The following is a 25,992-nucleotide window of genomic DNA, read 5'->3' as shown; positions in this document are numbered from 1 at the left end:
CGATTGGAGGGCGTCGTCCACCATGACGGGGAGGACGTCGCTGATGATCATGATGTCCCGCTGCGTGGATAACGGAGACGCGTGTCAGAAGGCGAGACCTCCAGGTTGTTGTTCTTCTTCTATGGTACGTACCATTCCCCAGCTGGGTTGGGCCTTCTCCACACCGATGTACTCGAAGAAACTGGCAAAGCCTTCGTTGAGCCAAAGGTCGTCCCACCAATCCATCGTCACGATATTCCCAAACCACTGAAACAAAAAAATAAAAAAAATGGTCAAATGAACCAGAGTTGCTTTGAAAAAAAAAATGCACGGGTGTCAAAGTGGCGGCCCGCGGGCCAAATCTGGCCCGCCGCATCATTTTGAGCGGCCCGAATGAGTCAATCATGACTTTGTTTTAAGATCAAATTAAAATGAAGAGTATAGATCTATATTATATTTCCTGATGATTTTCCCCTTTTAAAAGAGTAATAGTAATTTTTTAAGCAATTTTTTCTGTTTTTAGTTGAAAAATAATTTTGTAAAATCTAAAAATATCTAAAAGAAAAGCTAAAATAAACATTGTTTTAGATCTATAAAAAACGGAATATTCAAGACTTTTAATCCATTTATAACAAAAAAATCTAAATATTATAACTAGCATAAATTGTTGTCAAGTCTTAAATTAGCTTATTTTCAATTGCAGTTTGGTCGGATTTTTTTTAAATGGAACAAAATGCTTTTTATAGTCATTTTACAAGTACAATGAAATTTAAAGCTTCACCACAAAGTACACAAATAAAACAAGAAATCTGGTTGTAATCAACCGTCCGATTATTTTACAACGTTGTTTTTTAACGGGTGAAGGTTTATAGTTTTTTTTTTTTATATTGTCAAGACTGTCCATAAAAAAATGTAGTGCTTGCTATCTTGGCATAATCGCTATCGTGTTATCTGGAAAAGATCAGCCGACAAAGCGCTTGTGTGGCAATTGTAGGCTTTTAGAGACGTCCTCATCCTCGTGACAATAGTCAAATAAAATTAACTATTCATTTATAAGGTCGGCGGCATCGTGAGTAGAAGCCTCAAATATGCACTTTAAAGCCAAACTGCTGAAAATATGATTGAATATGGCTTGTATACATTGCTTCTATTAAGTACATTTGGATTGGAATATGTCATAAAAGATACAGTAATCCCTCAAATAGCGCGGCTTCAACTTTCACAGTTTCACGACATCTCGGCAGATGAGTGTATGAATAATAAGTCTTACCTGGTGTACCAGCTCGTGAGCAATAACACTGGCAACTCTCTGCTTGTTGTACGAGGACGATTGCTTCTCGTCGTACAGTAAGTTGGTCTCCCTGTAGGTGATCAGTCCCCAGTTTTCCATTGCGCCCGTGCCAAAGTCGGGGATGGCAATTTTATCTGCGGAAAAAAAAAACACAAGAGTTAGAATTACAACATTTTGGTCACTAACAGAGCAAAATAAAATGTCATTTCCGATTTCGGCGCCCGGAAAACTTGTTGTTGTTGTTCTTCTTGTGGACGCTAATGTTCAAGTATTTTTCTCATGTTATTTGTGAAGGAATTATTAAAAAAAATGGTAACTATATAAGTCAAATGTGTAGTTTTTGTTGTTGTTGTTTTTTGTAATAATGGCTTTGACAAGGCTGGATGTCCAATTAGTTTGGACTGGGAGAAGTCCAATGGATTATGTGAAGTGTTATCAATGGCAGCTAATGAGTTAGCATTGGAGCTATTCTGGTTTAAAAAAAAGACGTTGGTTTCCTTGATTAAAGAGTGAATGTTCAACAAAGATGAAATAATAAAGTAGTATAAAAAATGGTTACCTAATTTTTGGATGGAGTAGTTCATATTGAAGTATTCCTCAAAGTAATCAAAAATAACTTTAGTTGTATCTGCTGCATATTCGGCCGTTGATAACTGACTAGGCTGCGTGTAAATTCTCAACTAGAAAAGAAAACAAAAGCATTATCAGTTAAAAAATCAATTCATATTTAAGTGGTGATAAACAGAAGAAAAGTAGTATTGTGCTAACAAATAGTGTGTCAATGTTTTACAAAATGTACTCTTCATATATAAATATTTTTCTAAGTAATGCCCTTCACAAAATGGCCACCGATTACAAACAAAGCCGAAAATGTGTTGTTGTCGACAAAAGTAAGCTAGTGTCTGCTAGTCTGCTAGCAAGTGATTAGCATACGAGCTAAGCTAATAAACTAATGTAATAAAATGACATGACTTATTTCAAATAAAGGTTTGGTATTTAAAAAAAATTCTAGCTTCTATTAAGAGGTTCAATTTATTTATCAATTTAGGGGTAAAAGTAGCAAATGCAAGCTAGCAAACTTAAATTGGAGTATGCGGTACTTTAGTCATAGTATGTGAACAATGTGTGTTTAAAAAAATGTCATGTCAGCATATTATGGAGACCACAAAGCAGAAATGAAATAGTGGGCTCAACTCACGGGAATTCCTCTGGCAGATTTTCTTTCCACATGCTTGAACTGGTGCACTGCAAAACATACTAAATAAGTACTCATTGGAACCGACTTCTGGAATGAAGTCCTCTTTTTATTGCCAGGCACAAGTTCAGGGGCACCCTGACAAAAAAAACAAAAGAAACAGATATAATGAAGTTAAAGCACACGTCAGTGAGTCTCTAAAGGCGCTTCGGGTCCATCCCCTGGTGGACAAAAGTCAACAATACTTTGGGTGGTTTTAGTATTCTAAAAGTGTTTGCTATTTCTTACCTCGAGTGGCATGTTGGACAGGGCATCGTAGTCGGCGTGGTGGACGATGCTGATTTTGTACGTGGCCTTTTTGTTGGGTTCGTCGAAGCAGGGGAAGGATTTACGGGCGTCTGTCGGCTCGTGATCGGTCGCCGCGATCTTTCTGAGAGAAGACAAAATTAAAAGTGGCGGTCAGTTCATGCAAAAGGATTGGATGAGGCATGTGGTTCTTGAGTCACATATGGCCCCCGGGGCACATATGTCCCGAGAGCCACATATGGCCCTCGAGCCACATATGGCCCTCGAGCCACATATGGCCCTCGAGCCACATATGTCCCTCGAGCCACATATGGCTCCCGAGTCACATATGGCCCCCGAGCCACACATGGCCCTCCAGCCAACCAAACCCCCCCCCCCCCCCCCCCCGAGTCACATATGGCTCCTGAGCCACATATGGTTCCCTACCCCTGGTTTAGATGTTCCACAATGAAGCTCCTATACTAGGACAATTAACATTAAGGGTCAAAAAAATGCTATTAGTAAGTGACGACTCAAAAAGTCAAAATAACTGACAAGAGTTTACGTCCATTTTCTCTCCAAAAGTATCTTAAAAGTAGCAAAACAACTTACTTGACGACTCCATCTTCAGTGTAAAGAACTCTGTAAAATCCCACCAGGGATCCATTCAGCCAGCCTTGAAAATCCAAGGTCAACACATAGAATTCCCCCGGACCAGTCGGACGCAGTTCTTCTTGGGCCTCCACCACCACGTATTCCTGCGCCTTATACTCGAAACAACTCTTGACGGACACGGGTTTGGAGACGCCATGCCTGTCCAGAAAGTCCAACCTGGGCCTCTCGCTGACAAAGGTCTCTCGGATGTGGAGCCAAAGATGGCGGCTGGCTTTGCCGACCTCCAATTGGATCTCCACCGTGCCTTTGTACGTATCCTCGTCCAGATCCGGTTCCAGCTGCAAGTCGTAATGGACCGGTTTGACGAAATCCGGCAGACGGAAGTTCTTCCACGGGCCGCTGTCGTCGGCGGAAGGTAGGCAGGGACCTCTCGATGGTTCCGGGGTCGGCGTGGGTTCTGGGGGAGACCCCGTGGCCGGCGGGGGGGCGGGGGCGGGGTCGGGCCGGGAGAGGCCCACCCCGAGACCCACCACCAGAGAACAGACTGCCACGGCGGCGCAGATGATCAGGACGTGCTTGCCGCGGATGCAGTAGTGTTTCTTGTCCTCGTCCAGGACCAGGTTGTCCACCATGATGGGGGTCTAGGTGGGGAAAAAAATGGCTTCTAGTCGGGGTTGTAAGCGGAAGCGGCCGGCCGGCGTGCCGGTGTAAATTGATCTGCGGCGAAAACTTAACTGAGGGGAAAGAATCCCACGGCGGTGGCGGGAGGAGGAGAAAGAGGAGGAAGGGGAGGAAGGGGAAACGCCTCCTTGGCGTGAATCAGCAATCCGCCTGTCACTCAAAAGTTGGAAGCGCGTGGAAGCCTTTGGACATAAACTTAACGACGTACTGCTCTTTTATTGCAGTTGCAAAATGGAAAATTAATCATCCACCCAGGGATTTCAAAAGGTATCATTAAGACAAGACAAAACGGCGCGGTGGAAAAGTGGTTAGGGAGTCGGGCTGGGAGTTTTGGAGTCGTGGCTTCGATACCAGGTTGGTGTTTGTATGCCACTAGGCTTTTCCGGGTACCCCGCTTTCTTTCCAAGTCAAAATTATCTAATTGGATGCTAAATTGTCATTAGCTAGGAAGCTAGGAGTGTAATTGGTTGTTTTGTATCTTCGTGCTTTGCGATTGGCCAACCAGGGATTCGATGTGTAGGCTGGGATAGGCTCCAGCACCCCCTGTGTTAGGATAAGTGGTCCAGAAAATTAATAAATTCATTGGAAAAGTAGGAACTGATTAGTTGTAAATGGAAAGCTTTTTTTGGTATGGGGGCGGGGCCAGGGACAAAGTCATTCTAGTCCGCTTGGGTTTTTTCAGCGGAGTCCTCTGTGATTTTTTGGGGGGTCGTCCAGAGATCCGCGTAACTCCGACCACCGTTAGCTTAACGGGAGCTTCGGATATTCCCGCCATGTTACGAGCTCGGCATCGATATTCGCCGGCGTCCTTGGACGCCAAGTCGTCCAGGCTGATGAGGGACCAGCGGACCCCGACTCGGGGAGACCCCTGCAAGGCTGGGAGAGCGAGTGGCTTTTTAGCGGGGTGTGGCCATCGCCGTCAATGGCACAAGCCTTCAAAATAAAAGAACCCAATGTAAAACATCTTACAGCTTTCCAAGTTCCTGGGCACTTCTTCACCCCCGCCGGGGACATCCCGACCGCAACAATCTGAGGTCAGAGGTCAAAGGTCAAAATGCGGTAGCACGACAGGGTCGTCCCACCTTTGCGTCCTCACCTGCGCGTTTTGAGGTTTTGACCCAGGTCAACGTGGGCGTGGGGTAGCCGGTGGCGTGGCAGCGGAGGATGACGTTACTGCCCCGGAGTGAGACCACCCTGGTGGCCGAGGGTCGGACGGAGGGTCTGGCGCAGCGGGGGAAGGGGGCCCGGGTGCCCGTGGGGGAGCCTTTGCAGGTCAGCGTCCGGTCCGTCAGGACCACGGGACTGGCCGGGGACGTGGATAAGGACACCATCAGGGAGAGGCGGCAGTCGCACCACCAGGGGTTGTCGTGGAGACCTGGTCATCCGGGGGCGCTGTAGTGTTAGCCTCATTTAGCTCTTGTTTGGTGTATTTTCCAAAAATGTCTTGCCTTCACATGGTTAATTATTTATTTTTTAAAAATCTATTATTATTAGCATTATTATTAACATTGACATGAATTAAATTTAAAAAAAATCTAACCTTATGACTTCTGAATGCTAACACCAAAGCTACATAAGATAAACAACACAACCAAATAGCAAAATCTTACCCAAAATCCTCCTTGGCACTGATCTCTCCTCTCGACCCGGAATGGGAAACCAAAGGTCCAACAGTTCTGCCGATAATGCAGTCAACCTAAGAGAGAAGAAAAAATAATGAATATGTACCAAACAGAACCAGTCGGAACTGGATTTCCATCTCACCTGTTACTGGAAAGGTCCAAATAGGTAACGTTGAGGAGGAAGAGCGCGGCGTGCGCCGGGAGGCTGGCCAGACGGTTGTTGTGGAGACCCAGCGTCCGGAGGCGTGGCGTGTCCCGGAGCCCCTCCCACGGGAAGGCGGTCAGGCCGTTCCCGTCCAGGCGGAGCTCTCGCAGGGCTCGCAGGTTGACGAAGCTGCTGGGGTGAATCCAGGCGATGGCGTTGTACGCCAGCCACAGGAAGAGCAACTCGCTCAGGTTGAAGAAGGCCGCTCGGGGGACCCGGGTCACGCCCGTCTTCTCCAGGCGGAGACGCACCGTGTCGGCGGGGACGTTGGCGGGGACGGTGGATATTCGGGGGTCGCCGCATTGCACCCACCTGAAACGGAAATGCAATCTTTTTTTTCTTGTTCAAATTGACACACCACTAATTACTCAAAAATAAAGAGGAAGTAACCCAGATTCATCAGAAAGTGGTCCAAAATAAACAGCAAGCGATACAAAAATCAATAAGAAGTGACCCCTAAATGAACTCATTGGCTAGCATTGACAAAGGTAAATAAACATGAAATTAATTCGAATGTATCCAATAAATGTAGCCATTCTTGCAATACAATACGCAATTTCTAAAATTTCAAACACAAACAATTACATCCAAAAATGTAATTCTGTCTCAACCTGAGTTCTGCCGTTCCCGAGGTGCCGTTAGAGCAGGTGCAAAAAGACGGGCAAGTGTGGACTACCAAGAAACGATCTAATAAAATGTGAAGAAAAAACACCAGATACATCCTTCACTTGAGAAATGGCGTCCTAGCGCCAGCCCGTTTCATCTCCATATTGCTTCTTTTTTTGCGGTCAACTGAGTTTGCAGGTTTACGGTTCAGAGTGAAACGGAATCCCAGATTAGCTGGGATTACACTCTTTACAAGTGGCATGTAATCCCGCACAACGGTGTCAAGTCAGAATAATAAACAACACCAAATCCTTCATGGTGGCCAGGAAAATACACATGACACCAGGAGGGACAAGCATTCATGCTGGAAAATATTCTACCGTCCACACATAAATTAGGATCTAATTTCACCATTAAGTCATGTATCCATTATCTAATAAAAATTTGCGTCCATAATACTTTGCTCTTCTTTTAATTCATTATTACTATTATTTATTTCGCTTGCTGTCCTATTTCATCGCATTTGAACCATCTTTGCAAAATCCTGGCGTGTCCAGTAGACGGCGGTAATGCCCAATGTTGAGTTACCACGACGAAGAAGAACAAACGGCACCAGAAGTGATGCGTTCGATTACGTTAAGACGAAAGAGTTGTTGTTTTTAAACTAACCGTTAGCAACAAAAACGACAAACGCTATCTACGTCGGGAGCTTCCCGGTCGTAACAAAGTTGTAATCGCGCTTTTGCCGAGAAATGTTTTTTGAAAATTGTCGTTTTGTCAGGAATTATGTCTGCTGTAACGCCACAAGCACCTGACTTATCGGAAAGCCAGCGAAGGTGGCGTTCTCTTCCTCAGCCTGTCAATGGAGCGAGACGAACGGAAGCAGAACGGCAACCCAACTGGGTACGGTGTTAGCTTATCCGTTTACTACGCTAAGCTAACCAAACAGCCATTTAATTGTGTTTGCCCAAACCGGAAATCGCAAAAGTTAATTCTTCCTACGCCATAACATAGAGACTTTTGTCAGTTAGCCTTGGGATTAGAACCCGCTCTATTATCGATATGAATTAGTTTGTCTATACATTTACTTGTAACGAAATTATACAACTAGCCTGTGTTGAAATGCAGTAGTATTTAAAGTAGTTTTAGATCATAAGAAAGTAGGGGGATTGGCGACGCTGATATCATAATTAATCGATGATTTTAAGCAATAGTCAGATTAATGTGTTGTCATTAGATTTGTGGACATTTTTTTTCTTCTAAACTTAAATTGCCTCAAAATGAACGAGAAGTGACTTGTAAATATCCTAAATCAACAGGAAGTAACTGATAAATACCCCCTAACTCAGCAAAAACCCAAACTTAATAGCGAGCCAAAATGAACAAGAATTGACCCACAAATGCCTCAAAATCAACAGGAAGTGACCCGCCAATGCCCCAAAATCAACGAGTGACCCAAAATGGAATAATTACAGTCATAACTTGAAGAAACTTACCTCAAGAGTAAAATTCTTACCTGGAAAAAGATGCACGTTTATGACTGTCAATGTCTTCTTTGCCACCATTTTGTCCAGGTTGAGGGGAGCAGGACGCAACCTTGGACCAATCATCCAACGGACCATCCCGACTCCAGGCCTCCGCCGCCGCTCGACGACTGCGTACGCATGGGGACCCTGTTCGGGATGGTCAACAAATGTCTACGAGGGATAGGTTTCAGCCAAATGTACTTTGGGGACAAGATTGTCGAACCTGTGGTGATTGTGGTCTTCTGGATTTTGCTGTGGTTCCTGGGGATCCAGGCTCTGGGATTGGTGGGGACCCTTTGCATCATCATCATTTACATCCAGGACTGAAGAGCACTTTTCTGGAAGTTTCCGGATACCTGCAGTATACACTCAAGATTCACTTTTAGTACTTTTGAGAGAATGTATTGAAGACTGTGATAGACGTCCAATCATCAGCTTTGATTGGACGTCTATTGCGGTTGATGGTCCGTGATTTTTCCATCCCAAAGAACGTCGTTCATATCGATAGAGCTGCAAAATAGTCAAAAATGATATTCCGCAAAGAGAAGTTGGGGATTTTATGAGTTTTTTTTGGTGGCGTTTACCTAAAAAACAAAGATCAATATTATCAATCTATCAGTATTCCTATTTAGGAGTATTTGGGAATATTTGTGGTATTTGGCAGCTCTGAATCAAAATATCAATCATGTAAATTGAACCTTGCTTTGTAAAATTGTAAAAATCAAGTTTACAACTGCTGATTGCATTTCGCGAACAATAAAAATCACGTGGAAAATGAAAGCCAGGTTTCTCTGACTTGTTGATAAGAACCATAAAAAAATAAAAACATGAAAATAGCAACACATTAACCATTCAGACAACAATTCATTCTAATCTGCAAATGAATTTATTTATACTAAGCTAACTTAACATACAGCAGTTTTAAGACAAAAACACAAATTGGAATTAATAGTATATATTTTAAATTGCTGTTTGTGATTACACTGGATAGATTTAGGTTGCGGCACTACTTGACAATTTTTCCAAACATTTATAAAATGCAATAAAAAAGGCAAAATTTTAACTCACTCTCAGCCATTGACGCCATTCGACATCCAATCCAAATTGAATGGATGGCGTCCAGTCACATAGATAAAACATACCTCAATGCCAGCCTTCCCAGTTCAACCAGATTGGACACATAGCAGCCAATGCTAAAGAGTGAGTTAAATAACAAAGACAATATTTACATTATATACAAACATAAATATTCTAGTGACCGTTTGTCTATGTGCCAAATAATCAACTAGTGTAACAACTACTTTAGTGTAACTTGGCCTTATGGGTAATACACAACTCTTTTTTTTTTGGTCCGAATATAAGACGACACCCACTTTTTCCAGTCTTATTCCAATGCAAAAAAAAAAACCCAACGTCTTATATTCGGGTCAAAATGATAAATATGACTAAAGCTTATATACATATCAATCAATGTCCATTGCTGCCCTCGGATAGGATGCGACTCGGCTCGGTGAACTTAGCTGTGGCGATGTAGAAGAGGGCCGGCCCGGGGACCAGGGCCAAAAGCGGCAAGTCCTGCTCCAGCTTGTCCAGCCGCGAGATAGAGACCAGGCCGTAGGCGTGGAGAAGCCAGTGGCTGAACAGGACCACCAGACGCTTCTTCTTGGCCACCAGGTTCTTGAAAGTCTGGTTTGGACACGAGTCAGAATATGATACAGGAAATAAATAGAACATTTGAAAAATATAAAATCAAAAAAGAAGATTCTACTTTCTCATGTATTATTATTATATTTCATGAATTAACACATTTTCCCAGTCCTTTACTACCCTCAACGTCAGTGAAAAATGAATACAAAATAAAGCCTTTTACCTGGATCTCGGAAGCAGACATGTAGACGGCCAGTGTGACCAAGGACAGGACGAGTATTATGAAGGGAAACGCGTAATCTAAAACAAACAAACATTTACATTCGATAACTGTCAAATTTCCCCAGAAATGCAACATTGCTATGATACTTATAATTAGCTTTAATATTTAAACATCTTCCACATTGCTCATGTATGTAAACAGGTCCATACTCACAGAGTAGTCCACCTCCAACAGCCTGAAGTACGGTGAGGATGGGGAAAAAGTACAGCGCGGCATAGATGCTCTTAAATCGATCCGACTTGCCCAAACCGCATGCTATCTTTTTAACCAGCAGAGGGCGTAGTAGCATCATCAGCACCAAGCAGAATGCATAATAGATTAAGACGATGGTATACCTGGGGAGAGAAAAGAGTATACAGTCATACCTCTACTTACAACAACACAAAAAAGTAATAATAAATGAGGACTTACAGTGGGTAGACTGCTTCCTGGGTGCAGTGCAAAGTGTTGATGTAGTCCGGACTGGGATTATAAAGCATGGTGTACCAATCTGACAGCATCTGGACTCGACAGGAGTGGACGGCGAGCTTGCCGACTGGCTCGGTGAGCAAGAGCGTGACCACGGCCGAGACGCCGCACTCCAGCAAGGCCGTCACGTGCTGCAGCAAAGCACTGGAACTGATGGAACCCCCCAAAAAATCCAGAATTATTAGTATACATACACACAGGGCACAGGTAAAAGTCAAAAATTCAGAACAAATTGGACGGTACCGATATTTAAAGTAGTATGACGCCACCCTCCCGGTTCAAACGGATTGGACATATACTTGTGATAAACTCATTTAAAGAATTCTCACCTTTTCTTCCCAGAATACCACTCAATGAAGAACCAGTGAAGCACGAGAGGCAACATGGCCATGAAGCCCAGATAGAGCCAATCGTAAAGTTCAGGCGACTCGGTGCAGAGCTCGCACACTTTCTGGATGTTAGCCCGTTCACCACGGGGACAAACCTGTGGTACAACAAAAATAAAAAAACACAAATCACAAACTAACCTAAATACATCAACAAATCATACATGGTCATGTCTTGGGTTGTAATATCTTTTTACTTACACCACAATCTCTTTCGAGTGATCCATTGAACATTATTCTGCCACAGTAGAGGCCCGGGCATGTCGCCGTCATGGCAACACCTGCAAAGGATGTTACAGGTTTTGAGTCCAAAATTAATTAATAGAGATATGTCACGTCCAATAAGGGTCAAATCATGAATCCAGATAGGATGGTGTACTTTAATGACAAACAACAAATCCAGTATCAATACATAAATACTACATAATAGCAAGGTTTGCTGGATTTATCGTGTGTTAGTACTGGTTTTGCTGGTACAGAAAACAAGTCAATGTCAGAAAGTGCCTATTACATATATATATAGGACTCCTAAAACTCCCAGTTATGCAGCGAATGTACTAGATGAGGCGGCTATTGCTGCAATTTTCGACACCATTTGAACGCAACACTATTCCGGAGTTAGCTTCGTTGCTTCAGCAATAGTCAATTAATAATTAGGCAAAACGAAATCATAGCATTACCTATAGATATACTTACATGTATATCTTTACGCACATGTATCTGTTTAGGTATGCTTATACCTAAACACAACAATAACAACTAAATGCTAATGCTACCAGCACCGTAGCATATGTTCAAGGGACACACTGATTTAGCCACCAACCAACACGACCATTCGAAATCGTTAAACTTATATACACAATATAGCACATCGTCTGTTATAAACAAGTAAATAAAAATATGAGGTTTTAATGTGTTTAGAAAGACAAACCGTTCATGCCGAACAATTTCCAACACCTTCGTTCATCGGAGGATAGCGTCCAAACAGGAAACACTTGACCACTTTCAAAAAACTACTTCCTGTGTTAAACATAGACAATAACAAGTAGAAGCGTGACGTAGGACTGCGCATCCGTGAACTGTCAGCCATCTTGATATAATAACAGCGGCACTTAGTGGAAAAAAAAGGTAAAATAATCAAACTTTTCAATAAAATGAGTTTCCACCCTAAACAATTAAGCAGTAAAATAAATCCCTCCCTTCTTATTCGTTTTTTTTTCAAAAATGTCACATTTTCCTTTTAAAAAGAAAATAATTACAAAAATAGGAACATGTTTATTCAAATCATCTTAAAATGTGACCATGTTGAAATATGAAAAAAATAAATGGCATTTTTCCTTCTATTTTATGATAAAGTTGTTCCTATTTTCCAACTCTGGAGTTGAAGCCTGACTTACATTCTAAATAGCGGCCTCAATCAATGACCTATTTTACCCACAAACGCAATGGAAAAATACCCGGAGGGAACCTCATCAATGAAGTTGGACACAGCTGCCCTGTGGGGGAGATCCGGCAGCTTTGTCAGCAGCGGGACGATGAACCAGACGACTGACACAGGCCTGTGAGGATGACAAATAAAACCCCAAACATTTAAACAGCACACAAACCTGGAATCAAACCCTGGACCCTAGAACTGCGAGGCCAAAGTGCCAACCACTTAACCACCATGTTGTTTTTTTAAATACCAATGCAGTATCGGTATCAGAGCCAAAAAAATGCTATCAATAATAACAAAACGTGTACGGAACACACAGTTCTGGAACGCCGAGCGGTATCGATTGCTCATCGATCGCTAACAGCGCTAACGCCACCACATCAATAATGATGACCTTAACACACACACACAAATAAGTACATTTAGCGAGAAGATAGACAATGCTTTGGAAACAAAGTAAATATTAGTCAGAGATAAGACCCGTGACGTCAGCGCTAAAGAAGTCTCTGTGTCGGAATGGAAGCACGCAAAAGGCGCTGGGTGAGGTCAGGGCGTGTGCGTGGCTGCCGACGCCAGGAATGCCGTCGTGTGTGATTCTTTCGCAAAGCGGAAGAACGCGCGCCGTCATTCATCTGTTGCTTCCGCTCGCTGCAACGCAAACGCATTCACGCTACAAGTTTCGCTCGTGGACGCAGTCAAAAAAATTGTGGATTATTTTGGGGGGTGGGACACAACTTTCGGAGGACATTTTTAGTGGACATCTTTAGGAAAGTTGCATCCGGGAGGATTCGTTTTAAACAGATTTTTTGGGGGGAAATGGACTTTTGGTTCAAAATGAAGGATTTGAGGGTTTTGGTGTCGGACTGAGTTGTGTTAGGTCGCCAATTTTCCAACAAACGGAATTTATCCATTGGCGAGATTATCGGCGTTCGGGGAGATATGACGGAGGACGCGACACACATTTCCACGTGACGACCGAACGACGCGGAGAATGCCGGAGCGCCGCGTCACTTAAAAAGGAATTGCGTTCCATTAAGGTGAGGAATTCAAAGCGGGAATGACGGGCGTGCGTGTGCGTTCGGCTTTTACGTTTCTGAGATTTTGACCCAATTTAAAATTATTTTAAGAAAATGGGAATGACAGGGCAGCCAAACATTTAAATGTAAACAAAATAACATTTGATCACATAGACGCACCGATGCTATCTGGCCACTAGGCGGAACAACGACACTATTATCGCGGCTAAATCTGGTTTACATGAACCGCCATATTTGAGGGATTACTATAATTTTAATTCTACACTGTAGTAACAATAATTTTCCATTTGAAATGTGTGCAGTGACCATGACGTCCCAGGGATCCCAGCACCACGGCCACGCCCACTTCTTGTCCGGCTTATTCCCTTGTTGTTTCAAGAACCCCCCGGAAATCACCCACGTCCGAGACCATGTCACCAACGCCGCCGCGCTGGAGCCCACCATACCCGCGCCACCCCCGCAAGAACTGGACTCCATGTTCACCGAGCTGGTGGTGAGTAAAACCCACCGTCGGTCGGCCTGGCGTTTTCAACCCGGGGGTGCTTGACTTCCGCCCGTGTTTAAAGGACGAACTGGACCTGGCGGACGAGCACAGGGCCGCCATGTTTGCGTTGCCGGCTGAGAAGAAATGGAAGCTTTACTGGAGTAAAAAGATGGTAAGTGTATGCTAATTTGTTAGCAGGGGCGGAGCTACTGGGGGGGGGGGGGGGGAGGGGGAATTATCAGGCAACTGCCCCCCTAAAAGTCAGCTTTGTTACTCCTAGTCTGCACCAATCATGAATTTTTTGGACTGCTTATCCTCACAAGGTTCGCGGGGGGTGCTGGAGCCCATCCCAGTTAACTATAGGCACGCCCTGAATTAGATCATAGCTAGGGAATAAACTACACTTTGTTTTTCAGTACTCACACATGATGCTAATGCTAACGTAATTCGGACACTAGTTAAGTCTTAAATGATAAAAATGGTACATTATTTGTATTGGTTGTTGCAGGAAACAGAAGAAAATAAAGGGGCAACCAGCTGGCCAGAGTATTATATTGATCAGCTACGTTCAATGACTACAGTAAGTTGCTTTTATTTTTCGTTCCTAAATCAGAATTTGTTTTGTTGCAGATTGTTTCTTCTTTTCATATTTCCATATTTGATAATCACGGTCATTAAATAGAGAATAGTATCAATATTTTTGAGTTTTTTGTACTCATTACAGACATTTATTTTGTTGTTGGAGGACATTGTCAATAAAGCAATCAATTCAGTGTAATATACATGTCTTCCATTTTGGGTCAGAGACTTGTTTGCAATATACATTTCGGATCAGTTTAATATTATTATTATTATATCTATTTTTTGTATTTAGTATATTTTATTGAGTGCCATTTTGCTCTTAGAGAACAAGCTTGCTAATTTTGGAGGACACGGAAGACCAAGGACGCCAAAGGGTTGTGGAAGGACTTAAGACGGCTCTGAGGACACAACCTATGAGGTACCTTTTAGGGTCTTTTTTTAACCACAAATACAGGTTTATCTGTAAATATCTACAAAAAGATCAATGGAAATATATAGTGTATATTTTACATTAGCATAGTCTGTCAAAATCGCATTAAAATTGCCGTAAAACGCATTTTTGTGGGGCATAAGGATAGAAATAAAAACGTAATGGCCATAAATTAACCTGTTTGTGCACTGCACACTTTGGCCAACAGACGGCGCCAAATCCACAGTCTCATTTCAGTACTACCGCATTTTGTGTTTTGTTTTTCTGTTTATGTGTTGAAACGCACCTTGTCCGCAGGTTTGTGACCAGGTTCATCGACTTGGACGGCCTGCCGTGCATCCTGAACTTCCTCCAATCCATGGACTACGAGACCAGCGAGTCTCCGGTGCACACGTCTCTGATTGGCTGCGTCAAGGCTCTGATGAACAACTCGCAAGGCCGAGCTCACGTCCTGGAACACAGCGAAAGCATCAACATTATCGCACAGAGTCTCGCCACAGAAAATATTAAAACCAAGGTACTCTTCCTCCACCTTGCCTGTACCAAGATGGCCGCCCCAGGCTATTTTAGTAGGGTCTTGTTATTATTACTTTATCACATTTTATTTTGGACTTCTTAACAAACAATCTGAGGCCATTTTTATGTATAATGTTTTGGGTTTTTTTAGGTTGCCGTCCTGGAAATTTTGGGGGCCGTTTGCTTGGTCCCGGGGGGCCACAAAAAAGCCCTGGAGGCCATGATTAACTACCAGAATTTTGCCTCGGAGAGAACGCGTTTCCAGGTACGATTATTAGGTATGAGCACAACATTTTTTTTACTCTTGAATATCAGTTTGTGGCTAGATGTCCAATTTTTTGACGTGGAAGGACGACAGAAAATGCAGATGTGAAGGTTTTTTTGATCAAAATTCATTTGGCCGTTTTTGAGGGCAGAAAAAGACGAAAATTGATCATTATTGAAGTCTGGTGGGGGTTTAACTTTTAATTTTTTGGGTGTATTTTTGCAGAATTTAGTGACAGACTTGGATAGATCGACTGGTCGCTACAGAGATGAAGTGAATTTAAAGACAGCCATTATGTCCTTCATTAATGCCATTTTGAGTCAAGGACCGGGCGAGGTAAGTTGGGAATTATTCTTTTTAAAAAATCCACATTTCACATATTACACAGCTATATACACATATGTACGTTGCTATTTTATGATTTTTTTTGTTGGCTTTTTAGAACAGTCTGGAATTCCGCGTCCACTTGCGCTATGAATTTCTGATGTTGGGAATTCAGCAAATCATCGATAAACTCCGCTTGCATGAAAACGAAACATTGGACAGGTGCGTGAAAAACTTAATAATATTTTGGTGGAAATATTTTCTCATTTTTTGTATTTTTTCAGACATTTGGAATTTTTTGAAATTCTGAGGAACGAAGACGAGCTTCTTTTGGCCAAAAAATTTGATCTTGTAAGTACATTTTTGTCAGTATATTTTTTTATGATGAATATTTAATTATAGTAACTTTAGTTTTCAATTAAAATCCAATGTGAGATATACCAAGTAGTGCTGCAACCTAAAACTGTCCAGTCTAAAAACAAAACAGCCCAATAGCGGTCATTTTTGGCAATATTAAATTACCCACTGATACTTGTGACGTAAGTTAGCATAACATCACTCCTGAGGATTTTTTGAAGGAACCCGTGTTCTCTTTCAGGTCCACGTTGAAACCAAAAGCGCCAGCCAGATGTTCGAGTTGATCCGCAAACGTTTAAGCCACACCCAAGCGTACCCTCACCTGCTATCGGCGCTCCAGCATTGCCTGATGATGCCGTGTGAGGATCTCCCCCCGGTCCGGCAAATATGGCGGCCTCTGTCGGGGGTTCCTCGCTTATTTTGCCGTTTTTTCTGGGGGTTTCTGCAGATAAACAAAATGGCACCATGATTCAATATTGGGTGTTGTTGGATCGGATAGTACAACAGCTGGTTTTGCAGACGGACAAAGGGGAAGACCCGGACGTGGCTCCCTTGGAAGACTTCAACGTTAAAAATATTGTTCGAAAGTAAGTTTTGCTCGAATGGATTAGAGGGAGTGATTTTTAGAGATTTTGCGCTGTTAAAAAAAGAAAAACTCTTGTAAATATTAACAACTTATCCCATACTGGACCGAAATTGATGCCCCGGGCGGGCCACGCCTGGCCCGCACTCCCTATGTTTGACACCGACATTTTTTTTTTCTCCAAAGGCTTGTCAAGGAAAACGAAGTGAAACAATGGAAAGAGCAGGCGGATTCCATGAGAAAAGGTGAGAGCGACAACCACCCGAATACATTCCCCAGCGTGACACCCACATTTTTTCTTGGCCCCGCCCCCTTCCAGATCATCACGAACTAAAACAACGTTTTGAAAAGAAGGAACGGGAATGTGAGGCTAAAAATAAGGAGAAAGAAGACATGATGCAAATGCTCAACAAGCTGAAAGACAAACTGGAACGAGAAAGCAACGAACGTAAACGGGCCGAACAGCGATTGGCCGAAATGTCCGCTCGGATGGAGCAACTTAGCTCGGTGAGTTGGGCCAATTGGCGACCATTCACGTCCAATTGACTTAGCATAGATGCTATCCATTGCTAGTAACCTGCTAGTTTCTTTAAAAAAAATGTTTAAAACGGAGCATATGGATGAAATTATCATAATATTTCATATTTTAACATATTGTCCCGCCCCTAATTATCCTAATTAACTGATATCTTGTGTTTTTTTAATTAATTAGACTTCCAACGCCCCAGGTGGACCTATTGTGACACCAGGAAGTTTGGCTCCTTTTGTTCCTTCCCCACCCGGTCCACCAGGGGGAGCACCAAATTTTGGCAACGCTCCCCCTCCTCCCCCACCGCCTCCTCCCCCTCCTCCCCCGCCTCCCCTAGGAGGTCCCCTGGAAAAAGCCAAACAGAAAAATATTCCCCAGCCGCAAAATCCCATGAAATCCTTCAACTGGAGCAAACTACCTGAGGTACATCTTTATATTACTTTAAAAAAATATATATATGTATATACCCCCCCCCCGACATCGAATTAATTGGACGCCTAGAGTAGTCAATGGGAGCCAATATATATGGCTTGGGTTATGATGACAATGAAAATACTCTTAAAAGTTTGTTGAGAAAAAAAAGTTTCAATTTAGCTTGGATGGGAAATTTGCCCCACCCAAGATGGCCGCCATGAGAAAGCGGAGCTAATTATGACTCAATTTTACTGTTATTACATTGACTTCATGTGGAAGATGCCCCTGCCAACATGGCCGCCCACTAGTCATCTTTTCTTTTAACCGATGGACGCTCATTCGCTGCCAACCCTCCCACTTTGAACGTATTGGACGTCGACTTGTAATAAAGTTATTGATCAGGAAAAAAATTGGTTAATTTGTATAAACTAAGACAATTGTGGTGTTTTTTCCAGAACAAAATTCCAGGCACCATTTGGACGGAAATTGACGATCTACAGGCCTTCAAAATTCTGGACCTTGAAGAATTCCAGCAAACTTTCTCCGCCTACCAAAGACCGCAAGTAATTAAGGGGAAAAAATAGGAAATGTTTTTGCTACAACCAAAAAAAGTGACGTTTTAAAATGGTTTAACAGAAAGACAATGAAGACGACAGCGCCGCCCTGAGGAGAGCCAAGGAACTGTCAGTGATTGACGGTCGCAGAGCGCAGAACTGCAACATATTGTTGTCCCGGTCAGTTAAAAAAAACATTATTGATTAGGTTTGGGTGTCATATTTAGTTATTATTAATTAGTTATAATTAACTTAGTTATTTTCTCACATTATAATGTCTTTAAGGCTGAAAATGTCCAATAATGAAATCCGCTCGTCCATATTATCCATGGACGAACAGGAGGATTTACCCAAAGATATGCTGGAGCAGGTACTTATTATTATATTTTAAGGTATTATCAATACACTTACTAATGTTGACTATGAACCATTCAAAATGATTGACAGTGAATGGTTTCATATTTTTGTGACATGTGCGATCTTACCTGTTTTTTTGGAAGCTTCTGAAGTTTGTCCCGGAGAAAAGCGACGTGGAACTTTTGGAGGAACACCGGCACGAATTAGATCGCATGGCCAAGGCCGATCGCTTTCTCTTCGATATGAGCAGGTATGCGACCAATCGCCAATCCAGTCCTACCAATCGGTGACCTGTACAAGGCAAAAAAAACATCAGATTGGACGCTTGAGATTTTTTTCAGTAAATGAGATGATACTTCTAGGTTTTATTTATATAGAAAACTGTCATGAATCAATATTTACTTATTAATTAGAATTTTTGTATTCCTTTGCAGGATCAACCACTACCAGCAAAGACTTTCATCGTTATACTTTAAGAAAAAATTTACAGAGAGAGTAGATGACGTCAAACCCAAAATTAAGGGTAAGCAAAAGTACATTTCAGTAATATTACAGTTAGAAAATCCACCAAAAGGTAAATGCATTTCCTTCTGTTATTTTAATTAGAATTCCTCTCAAATTGTCAATACGACTATATTGGCCTGGATTGTCCGAAAAAAATAAAAATACAATTTAACGTCCACAGAAGTACTGTTAGCTAGCGTTAGCCAAACACCAATCGGACGATTCGTCTAGCTTGCCAAAAAGCTGATTTTTTTTGTTGTGTTTTCCAGCTTTGCGTCTGGCATCCCAAGAAGTGACAAAGAGTGGCACGCTCCGTCAACTTTTAGAGGTGGTCCTGGCCTTTGGGAATTACATGAATAAAGGACAGCGGGGAAACGCTTACGGATTTAAAGTGTCCAGCCTCAACAAGATCGCCGACACCAAGTCAAGCATCGACAAGTATGCTTTACATTTGAATTCAATTTAATGCCTTAATCGTTAATGGTGGCTATGAAAATGGATGTTTAAAGATCTTTGTCTAGAATGAAGCTAATCTGATTGGCTAAAGTTAGCTTTAGCCAGAAGACCATTATCTACAAAACAAAGATAAAACCGGATGATTTTTTGGCATTTTTGCAGAAACGTCACTTTGCTCAACTACGTGGTCAGCGTTCTGGAGAAGAAGTTCCCGAGGGTGCCGGCACTCGGACAAGAGTTGCAAAATGTGCCGGATGCCGCAAAAGTCAAGTAAGTTCAGTGTGCTTTTTGGGGTATTTTTTTTGTCCTGTTCTAAATATGTTTGACATTTTGCGCATTATTTTGAAAGGTAAATAGCGTACTCACTTGCTTTTCTTGTTTTATTTTGTAGTATGACGGAATTGGAGAAAGAGATCAACAACCTGCGATCTGGCATCAAAAGTGTGGAAGCTGTAAGACATTTTTGGGGGAATTATTGTTTACTATTTATTATTTAATGTACTAAAATGAGCCAATACAACGTTTGAATCTATACGTACTTGTACTTCCAGGAACTGCAGTACCAGCAAAGTCAGAATTCTCCTCAGTCCTCGGACAAATTTGTCCCCGTGGTCAGGCAATTCGTCACCGTGGCGTCCTTCAGCTTCTCCGAAGTGGAGGAGTCCTACGGCGAGGCCAAAGATCTGGTAAGAAGGGCGGCCATCTTGCAACTCGTCATTCAAACAAGCTGACCGTTTGTGACCTTCTCAAGTTGGTCCGAGCGCTGAAACGTTTCGGGGAAGAGCCGTCCAAACTGGAGCCCGACCAGTTCTTCGGGACCTTCGACGCCTTCCTCTCGGCCTTCTCCGAGGCCAAGCGGGCCAACGCCGACGCCGTGCGCCGCAAGGAGGACGAAGAAAAGCGCCTGCTTCTGGAAGCCAAGGTCGGACATTTTCCTGTGGGAAATTGACTGGGAAAAATGTGATTTTACAAATGCAAATGAAGAGAAAATGGACATCTTTCTTTGCTTCCAGGTGAAGAAAGAACGGGAGCAGAAAGCCAAGAAAGTCTCGACGGAAGAAGGAGGCGGCGAATTTGACGACCTGGTGTCGGCGTTGCGCTCCGGCGAGGTCTTCGACAAGGACCTTTCCAAAATGAGCCGGCGGAAACATCGGCGTAAAGACGCCTTCGACACCAGCCGGGAGAGATCGGTCGCTAAATTTAATCCGTAATGGCTCAAAAATGATTGGATGTCTATAACTGTCAATGGCACTGAGAAATGACCAACTATATAACTATTATTGTCAATAAGAGGCATCGACTTCAATTCTGCGTCATTTTTAAGTCACTTTTGGGATAGGCTCCAGCACCCCCGCAAGCCTAAGTGGTTGGGAAAATGAACAAATCGGGATCTTAGTTATCGATCCAACATTGAATAATTTATCGTCACTTTCTGGTCATTTTTAAGTCACTTTTGGTTAATTTTGGGATAGGCTCCGGCACCCCCGTGTACATAAGCGGTTAGGAAAATGAACTAATCGGGATTTGAATCGATCTAAAATTGAATCCGATTGAACATTTGACGATACTTTTTTTTAACAATGCCGCCGTGACTTTAAATTCCAGGCGGCGATGATTTTAATGACATTTTTCTTCCATATGACTATTAATTCCATCCGCGGCGGCCATTTTGACGCCGCCATTTTCCTCCGAATACTGCAGTCCACTTAAATGAGGTAGAGTCATCTCAACGCTACTCTAAAAAAAAAAAAACTTCCATTGCACTACACTGAAACACAAGCGCGGAAAAAAACAAACCCAAAAAAGCTTCCTTTCGTGCGACACGGCAACAACACCACGAGTCTTTCCTATTGGTTGGCGCCGTCTGCTGTTGTTTTTGGGGCAGTTCCTGGCCACCGACTTGCCGGCCATTTTTCCCGACTCGCCGCTGGGCGCGCCGACGGGCGGCCGGTGGGCGGGCGAGGGGGAGATGGAGACGTGGGACAGGCTCCTCCCCCCGCGGCTGGGTGGGCGGGGCACGGTCTGGCAGGCGGCAGACGCTCACGGGTCGGGAAGGTCGGACGTGTCCACGGTCACCTGACAACGTATCGCGTCTTTAGGCCAAAGTATTGGGAAGATGATCGAGTGAAAATGGGTCCATTTTTAAACTTTTGCCTTAAATAGGTTATATGTTAAGTGTTAAACTAAAGAATTCAAGGAATGGACGGGGGCCCTAGACGCGATGCCCACGTGGGCGAGGCCAGACAAGACGGGGCGGGGCACCTTGATGAAGATGGTGTCGTCCTTGATGTAGCTGGCCGACTCCAGGACGCTCTGGGAGACGAAGAGCGGGCAGCCCGACGCGATGTTCATCTCGGCGGCCGGCCGACGGAAACTGCTGCTGTTGGGGTCCGGCTTGAAGGCGTCGCCCAGGTGCTTGCGGGCCGGACCTTGGTCCATCAGCATCAGCGTCACCTGACGGCAAAAGACATTTGTAGTAAGTCGGGTGAGTGGTTAGCATGTCGGGCGAAAAGTAAAGTCGCGATAATCAAGACGGTATACACAAATATTACTTGAAATTATGATGACTATTTGGCATTACCTTCTGTTTAAAGGGCCACGGTAGGAGGGCGTCGTATTCGCCGCGCATGACCACGAAGAAGAGCGACAGGTGCGTTCCCTTGCCCATGCCGTCGCCGTTCAGGTAGACGCGGGCGCACATCTTGTAGCCAAAGTAGCCGGTGTAAAAGGGCTGCGAGTAGAGCGACAGCGTCTTGGCCGCCACCGCTTCCTGTTTCCGCCGCTTGTAGTCGCGGATCTTCCAGATCAGCGTCCCGTTGTAGCTGGCCGTCTCCAACACCTGGAAGCGAAGGTCCATGTCGGCCAGGCGGATGTCGTGGACGCTCAGCGTGTCGCCCTGACGGTTCTGCTGAGTCTCCAACGAAGCTGCGGCCAAAAATCTAATTGAAATAGATCCCGCAAAGGAAGCCCCGCCCCCCCGGTCGTTTCCCGACGTACCTAGAGTGAGCGTTCCCGTCCCGGAGCGTCCGCCTTGCTCCAGGGTCCCCAGCCGAGTGCGCACGGCCTCCAGCGAGGCTCGGACCTTGTCCAGCTCGTCCCGAAGCGACGCCAGAGAACGGAGCTCTAGCTCCACCTCCAGGAGCTTCTCGGAATGAGCGCTCATCAGTTTCTGCAAAAAAACAGAAGCCCAGAATTGCTGAAGAGAAGATTTTCACGTGAAAACTCGCCCTAAAATTAACAAGCTTTGCTCGCCAAGTGAAACATTGATCTTGGACACTTCAAACCTATCCCACAATTATGCCATCTTGGCTGAGCCTCCCCTGAAACTTGACCACGCCTACCAATGTACGCATCTCAAAAGCAAGCCCCTCCCTCCAGAAAAAAACTGTAAAATGCATCAAATTGGACGCTAGGGGGCGCTGAACAGAGCCGTTTCCAGTGAACTGACCTGCATGGAGACCACCTTCTGCTCCACATGTCTGTGCTTGTCCCTCAACTCGGCGTCACGTTTCTCCACCTCGCAGAGCCGCGACGCCAGCGTCGGTAGCGCTTTGCACTTTTCCGACAACTCGCCCTTCACGTCCTCCACCTGGGCGCAAAAAAAATGGCCGGTCACCGAAGAAGGAGCAGAGAGGGGCACCCTCACGCCCAAGCCCGTGGAGACGCTACCTTTCCCTCCAAGGTGACGTTCTTCAGCATCATCATCCTCAAGTGCTCGGCGGCGCAGACCGCCTCGTGCTGTCGGACTTCCGGGCTCAATCCCTGCGCCGAGAGGCCGCTCGTCAAGGTCAAAGGTCGCGAAAGGTTAGCGCTAGCATTACCTTGTAGCTGCATCCGTAGCGCTGGAAGGGGCAGCTGACCTGGGCTTTGGGACACTCGTGCTGGTGACTGGCCAGCTACAAAAATATGAGTACAACTAAATATTATATTCATAAATTTATAAAAGATCGAATATAATACGATTTGCAATAAGACTGAAAATGTGTGGGGCGTCTTATATTCGGGGTTGAGACATTATGTCATTTCTTAACGCTAGAGGGCGCCAAATGTCTTTAAAGCCAATGCTAAACTTATTGCAATTGTGTTGCTTTAACACAGTAGATTGATTATTTTGCTTTTTTTTTTTTAAAAAGCAGAAGCCATTCAATTTAGAAGTGTGAAGAAATTACCTCGCTCCGCGGTAACGATGAGAAGGAACAAAGGTTTGGACACGACACCGGGAAGGCCGGACACACCGACTCCTTGTGTTTCTGAAAGACCAAAAACATTTTTTTTAAATCTTTGCAAAGAATTTGAGAAATAATGTGAATCATGAACTCATTCTCATGTTCAACACTGCCCCCATAAAAATATAAACAAAATGTGACCCAAAATTGGCGGAAAGTGAGCTAAAGAAAGTGGGCAAGCCCAAGGTAACTCTACTTGTAACCACCGGGCGGCGCTCTCACCTGCAAGTCGGCGAGCGGCATCTTGGCCAGACAAAAATCGCAGCTGCTCTCTCGGTGCTTGCACTTCCAGCTCAGGTGCTCGGGGATGTCCTTCCGCATCACGCGTTCTTTGCATTTGCCCAGCGGGCACGGCACTTCCACGAACGGGCACACGTTGGCGTGCTCCTGAGGGCGACGTGGCGGGTGAGCAAAGGAGCGCGGAGTACGGCACCCCCTACCCCCAGCACGCTCACCGGCATCTGCTGTAAGCTCATCTGCTCTTGGCAACCTCGGTTTTCGGCACGGCAGAACACTTTCAGCGCTAGGATTTCCCGATGGCAGCAAACGTCTCGGAAGATCTGGCGGAGAAAAGAAAAAATTTCCAGTTTCCCATTTTACAATTGTTACTATAATGTGCTTGGTGTGTGCTAAAAATGTACGAAAAATCAGGATAAATACGTAAACCCCGAATTCAAAAACTCACCTTGTTGCTGAACAGCGGCTCCATGTCGGCCGGACACACGGGATTGGGCCGGCTGCAACGGACAAAAGGCACTTGAATTAGAAGGGGGGCTCGGCCGTTAGCATAATCGTTAGCACGTATTTACCTGAGTATGTGCCCGATGCAGCTCTGGCAGAATCGATGACCGCACTCGGTCTGCCTGGGCTGGCAGAGGACCAGCCGGCACGATTCGCAACGATATTTCTCTTCCGGGACGTCCACGAAGCGATCGGTGAAGCCGCCCTCCAGCGGCAAGAAGCCCGCAGCCGCACCTGTATGAATAAATAAAATGTAACACTGATTTGTCTTTTTTGGGGTTAAAAAAGGAATAGTTATTACCTTGCGGGGAGTCGCTGGGACTCCAGGGATTGGCCGGACGGCTTGTTTGGATGCTGCTGGGAGGGGCCGCGGACAGGGGCGAGACGAGGGAGGGCGCCACCTGCTGGAGGGGAACCTGCACCTCCCTCCCGTCAACGCTGCGTCCAGCTGACATGACCTGATACACAGAAGTTGACAATGGATACATTTCTTCAAAACGTCATGTCTTTTAAAGTGATCAGATTGAAATGTTAATTTCCTTAGAAAGTATTAGACTCGATAGTTAATTTATCATGCTAAAATGGTAAGTTTGCCAGCTATCAAAGACATTTTTCACATTTCAAAATAAACATTTCAGGTTAAAATGATTTCCCACGTCAATGTATTGGTTATCTTGACGACCATGTGTTAAAACAGTACATTTCTTAAACGTATCCAGGTTCATCATGTAAAAAAAGTGAAAATAACCATGTTAACACCTGACTCTTTTCGTAAAATGTGAAAGTTAACAGGTTGAGCCAAGTCAACTCCAAAGTTTGGAGTTAATATTGAAAAAGTTAACCTCTTAAACGCTACATAAATAATATATAGGCTTTCTCCATCGCTCTGAGTTCGACTGGTCGCGTCTGAAAGCACTTCTGTTTACTGGCTGGTGTTCATGCTAGCTAGCCCCGTTAGCATGTGTAGCTCCCCTTCTTCCAATTCAAGCACATTTTCATTTTAAAAAGACACGGGCGCACACTTGGCAGCTCACAAACACTTTGACGCGTACGTCCCGTTCCGCCCCGAAAGAGTAAAAAAGTAAGGCATGTTTTCGGAGCTTCAAAGCGAGGTTGCGGCTACTCACATGAATCAGCTCAGCTGCGTTTCGGCGCCTTTCCTCGGGACTCAAAGCGGCGAGCCGCTGCCGGCGGCCTCCTCATGGTCCTCCGACGAGGCTTCCTCGTCTGGGCTCTCGTGTCCGGGGAGGCTCGAGCTGGAGGAGCGGCCGTTACGGGGTTCGGGCAGCGGCGTCAGGGGGTACAGCGACGAGGTTAGGGAGCTCGGGTCACCAGTGGAAACCCCCTCCGCCGCTTCCGCCCAGGAAATCCCCCGCCGCTGCTACCGCCAGAGGGCGCCGCTCGACGTT

General features: G+C 44.5%; 5 protein-coding genes across 5 annotated transcripts in view; 1 reads left to right on the top strand and 4 right to left on the bottom strand.

Moving 5' to 3' along the window:
* enpep (glutamyl aminopeptidase) overlaps positions 1–4,150 on the bottom strand; it is an 8,435-nt gene extending 4,285 nt beyond the window's left edge. The window contains exons 1-7 of the mRNA XM_077732025.1: positions 3,363–4,150; positions 2,754–2,895; positions 2,469–2,603; positions 1,830–1,950; positions 1,250–1,404; positions 133–246; positions 1–60 (exon numbers count right to left, since the gene is read on the bottom strand). The exon at positions 1–60 is cut by the window's left edge and continues 75 nt beyond it. Of these exons, the coding sequence (XP_077588151.1) occupies positions 1–60; positions 133–246; positions 1,250–1,404; positions 1,830–1,950; positions 2,469–2,603; positions 2,754–2,895; positions 3,363–3,997 (1,362 nt within the window). The 5' untranslated portion in view covers positions 3,998–4,150. The remainder of the gene's footprint in view (positions 61–132; positions 247–1,249; positions 1,405–1,829; positions 1,951–2,468; positions 2,604–2,753; positions 2,896–3,362) is intronic.
* Positions 4,151–4,469: 319 nt separating this feature from the next.
* On the bottom strand, positions 4,470–7,316 carry lrit3b (leucine-rich repeat, immunoglobulin-like and transmembrane domains 3b). Its single transcript, XM_077731518.1, has 6 exons — positions 6,485–7,316; positions 5,811–6,185; positions 5,657–5,742; positions 5,143–5,421; positions 5,016–5,075; positions 4,470–4,922 (listed from the first exon to the last, which is right to left on the bottom strand). Exons 1-6 carry the CDS (start codon positions 6,592–6,594, stop codon positions 4,648–4,650), a joined length of 1,185 nt encoding a protein of 394 aa, XP_077587644.1. The 5' UTR covers positions 6,595–7,316; the 3' UTR covers positions 4,470–4,647.
* A 1,552-nt stretch (positions 7,317–8,868) lies between these two features.
* Positions 8,869–11,797, bottom strand: jkamp (jnk1/mapk8 associated membrane protein). Its single transcript, XM_077732022.1, has 7 exons — positions 11,721–11,797; positions 10,991–11,070; positions 10,733–10,887; positions 10,347–10,553; positions 10,089–10,270; positions 9,876–9,952; positions 8,869–9,691 (listed from the first exon to the last, which is right to left on the bottom strand). The coding sequence occupies exons 1-7, from the start codon at positions 11,725–11,727 to the stop codon at positions 9,473–9,475; spliced, it is 927 nt and encodes a 308-aa protein (XP_077588148.1). The 5' UTR covers positions 11,728–11,797; the 3' UTR covers positions 8,869–9,472.
* Positions 11,798–12,697: 900 nt separating this feature from the next.
* On the top strand, positions 12,698–20,922 carry LOC144206838 (disheveled-associated activator of morphogenesis 1-like). Its single transcript, XM_077732023.1, has 26 exons — positions 12,698–13,261; positions 13,564–13,754; positions 13,828–13,917; positions 14,254–14,325; positions 14,651–14,745; positions 15,055–15,274; positions 15,425–15,538; positions 15,764–15,874; positions 15,981–16,084; positions 16,147–16,213; positions 16,461–16,578; positions 16,668–16,806; positions 16,989–17,047; positions 17,122–17,309; positions 17,515–17,754; positions 18,201–18,308; positions 18,382–18,479; positions 18,585–18,669; positions 18,800–18,906; positions 19,091–19,179; positions 19,430–19,598; positions 19,779–19,886; positions 20,008–20,068; positions 20,168–20,302; positions 20,368–20,538; positions 20,630–20,922. The coding sequence occupies exons 2-26, from the start codon at positions 13,569–13,571 to the stop codon at positions 20,825–20,827; spliced, it is 3,132 nt and encodes a 1,043-aa protein (XP_077588149.1). The 5' UTR covers positions 12,698–13,261; positions 13,564–13,568; the 3' UTR covers positions 20,828–20,922.
* traf3 (TNF receptor-associated factor 3) lies at positions 15,061–25,984 on the bottom strand. The gene is made up of 19 exons (XM_077732019.1): positions 25,711–25,984; positions 24,885–25,041; positions 24,652–24,817; positions 24,528–24,579; positions 24,298–24,402; positions 24,065–24,229; positions 23,786–23,866; positions 23,438–23,512; positions 23,286–23,378; positions 23,065–23,205; positions 22,614–22,785; positions 22,198–22,541; positions 21,879–22,070; positions 20,359–21,692; positions 20,156–20,280; positions 19,983–20,066; positions 18,785–18,947; positions 16,542–16,661; positions 15,061–15,208 (listed from the first exon to the last, which is right to left on the bottom strand). The coding sequence occupies exons 2-14, from the start codon at positions 25,036–25,038 to the stop codon at positions 21,657–21,659; spliced, it is 1,776 nt and encodes a 591-aa protein (XP_077588145.1). The 5' UTR covers positions 25,039–25,041; positions 25,711–25,984; the 3' UTR covers positions 15,061–15,208; positions 16,542–16,661; positions 18,785–18,947; positions 19,983–20,066; positions 20,156–20,280; positions 20,359–21,656.
* Positions 25,985–25,992: the final 8 nt, after the last annotated feature.

Source organism: Stigmatopora nigra, chromosome 13 (genome assembly GCF_051989575.1).
Source record: "Stigmatopora nigra isolate UIUO_SnigA chromosome 13, RoL_Snig_1.1, whole genome shotgun sequence".
Lineage (NCBI taxonomy): Eukaryota > Metazoa > Chordata > Actinopteri > Syngnathiformes > Syngnathidae > Stigmatopora > Stigmatopora nigra.
Note: the sequence above shows the minus strand (reverse complement) of the source record. Positions and strands in the feature narration are given on the sequence as shown.

Bases quoted from the DNA above. Each gene is read 5' to 3' on its own strand.
- lrit3b (XM_077731518.1), bottom strand. From the start codon at position 6,594: ATGTATCTGGTGTTTTTTCTTCACATTTTATTAGATCGTTTCTTGGTA. The intron at 6,186-6,484 runs GTTGAGACAGAA...TTTCCGTTTCAG, and splicing joins TCGGGAACGGCAGAACTCAG to GTGGGTGCAATGCGGCGACC. The intron at 4,923-5,015 runs GTAAGATGTTTT...TCGCTCTCCCAG, and splicing joins GCCCAGGAACTTGGAAAGCT to CCTTGCAGGGGTCTCCCCGA.
- jkamp (XM_077732022.1), bottom strand. The intron at 10,554-10,732 runs GTGAGAATTCTT...GGGTTCCATCAG, and splicing joins TGGTATTCTGGGAAGAAAAG to TTCCAGTGCTTTGCTGCAGC. The intron at 9,953-10,088 runs GTGAGTATGGAC...TGTTTGTTTTAG, and splicing joins TGTTGGAGGTGGACTACTCT to ATTACGCGTTTCCCTTCATA.
- LOC144206838 (XM_077732023.1), top strand. From the start codon at position 13,569: ATGACGTCCCAGGGATCCCAGCACCACGGCCACGCCCACTTCTTGTCC. The intron at 16,214-16,460 runs GTAAGTACATTT...GTTCTCTTTCAG, and splicing joins TGGCCAAAAAATTTGATCTT to GTCCACGTTGAAACCAAAAG. The intron at 17,310-17,514 runs GTGAGTTGGGCC...TTAATTAATTAG, and splicing joins GGATGGAGCAACTTAGCTCG to ACTTCCAACGCCCCAGGTGG.
- traf3 (XM_077732019.1), bottom strand. From the start codon at position 25,038: ATGTCAGCTGGACGCAGCGTTGACGGGAGGGAGGTGCAGGTTCCCCTC. The intron at 23,379-23,437 runs GTAATGCTAGCG...CTCTCGGCGCAG, and splicing joins GCTACGGATGCAGCTACAAG to GGATTGAGCCCGGAAGTCCG. The intron at 21,693-21,878 runs GTGCCCCGCCCC...ATACGTTGTCAG, and splicing joins ACGACACCATCTTCATCAAG to GTGACCGTGGACACGTCCGA.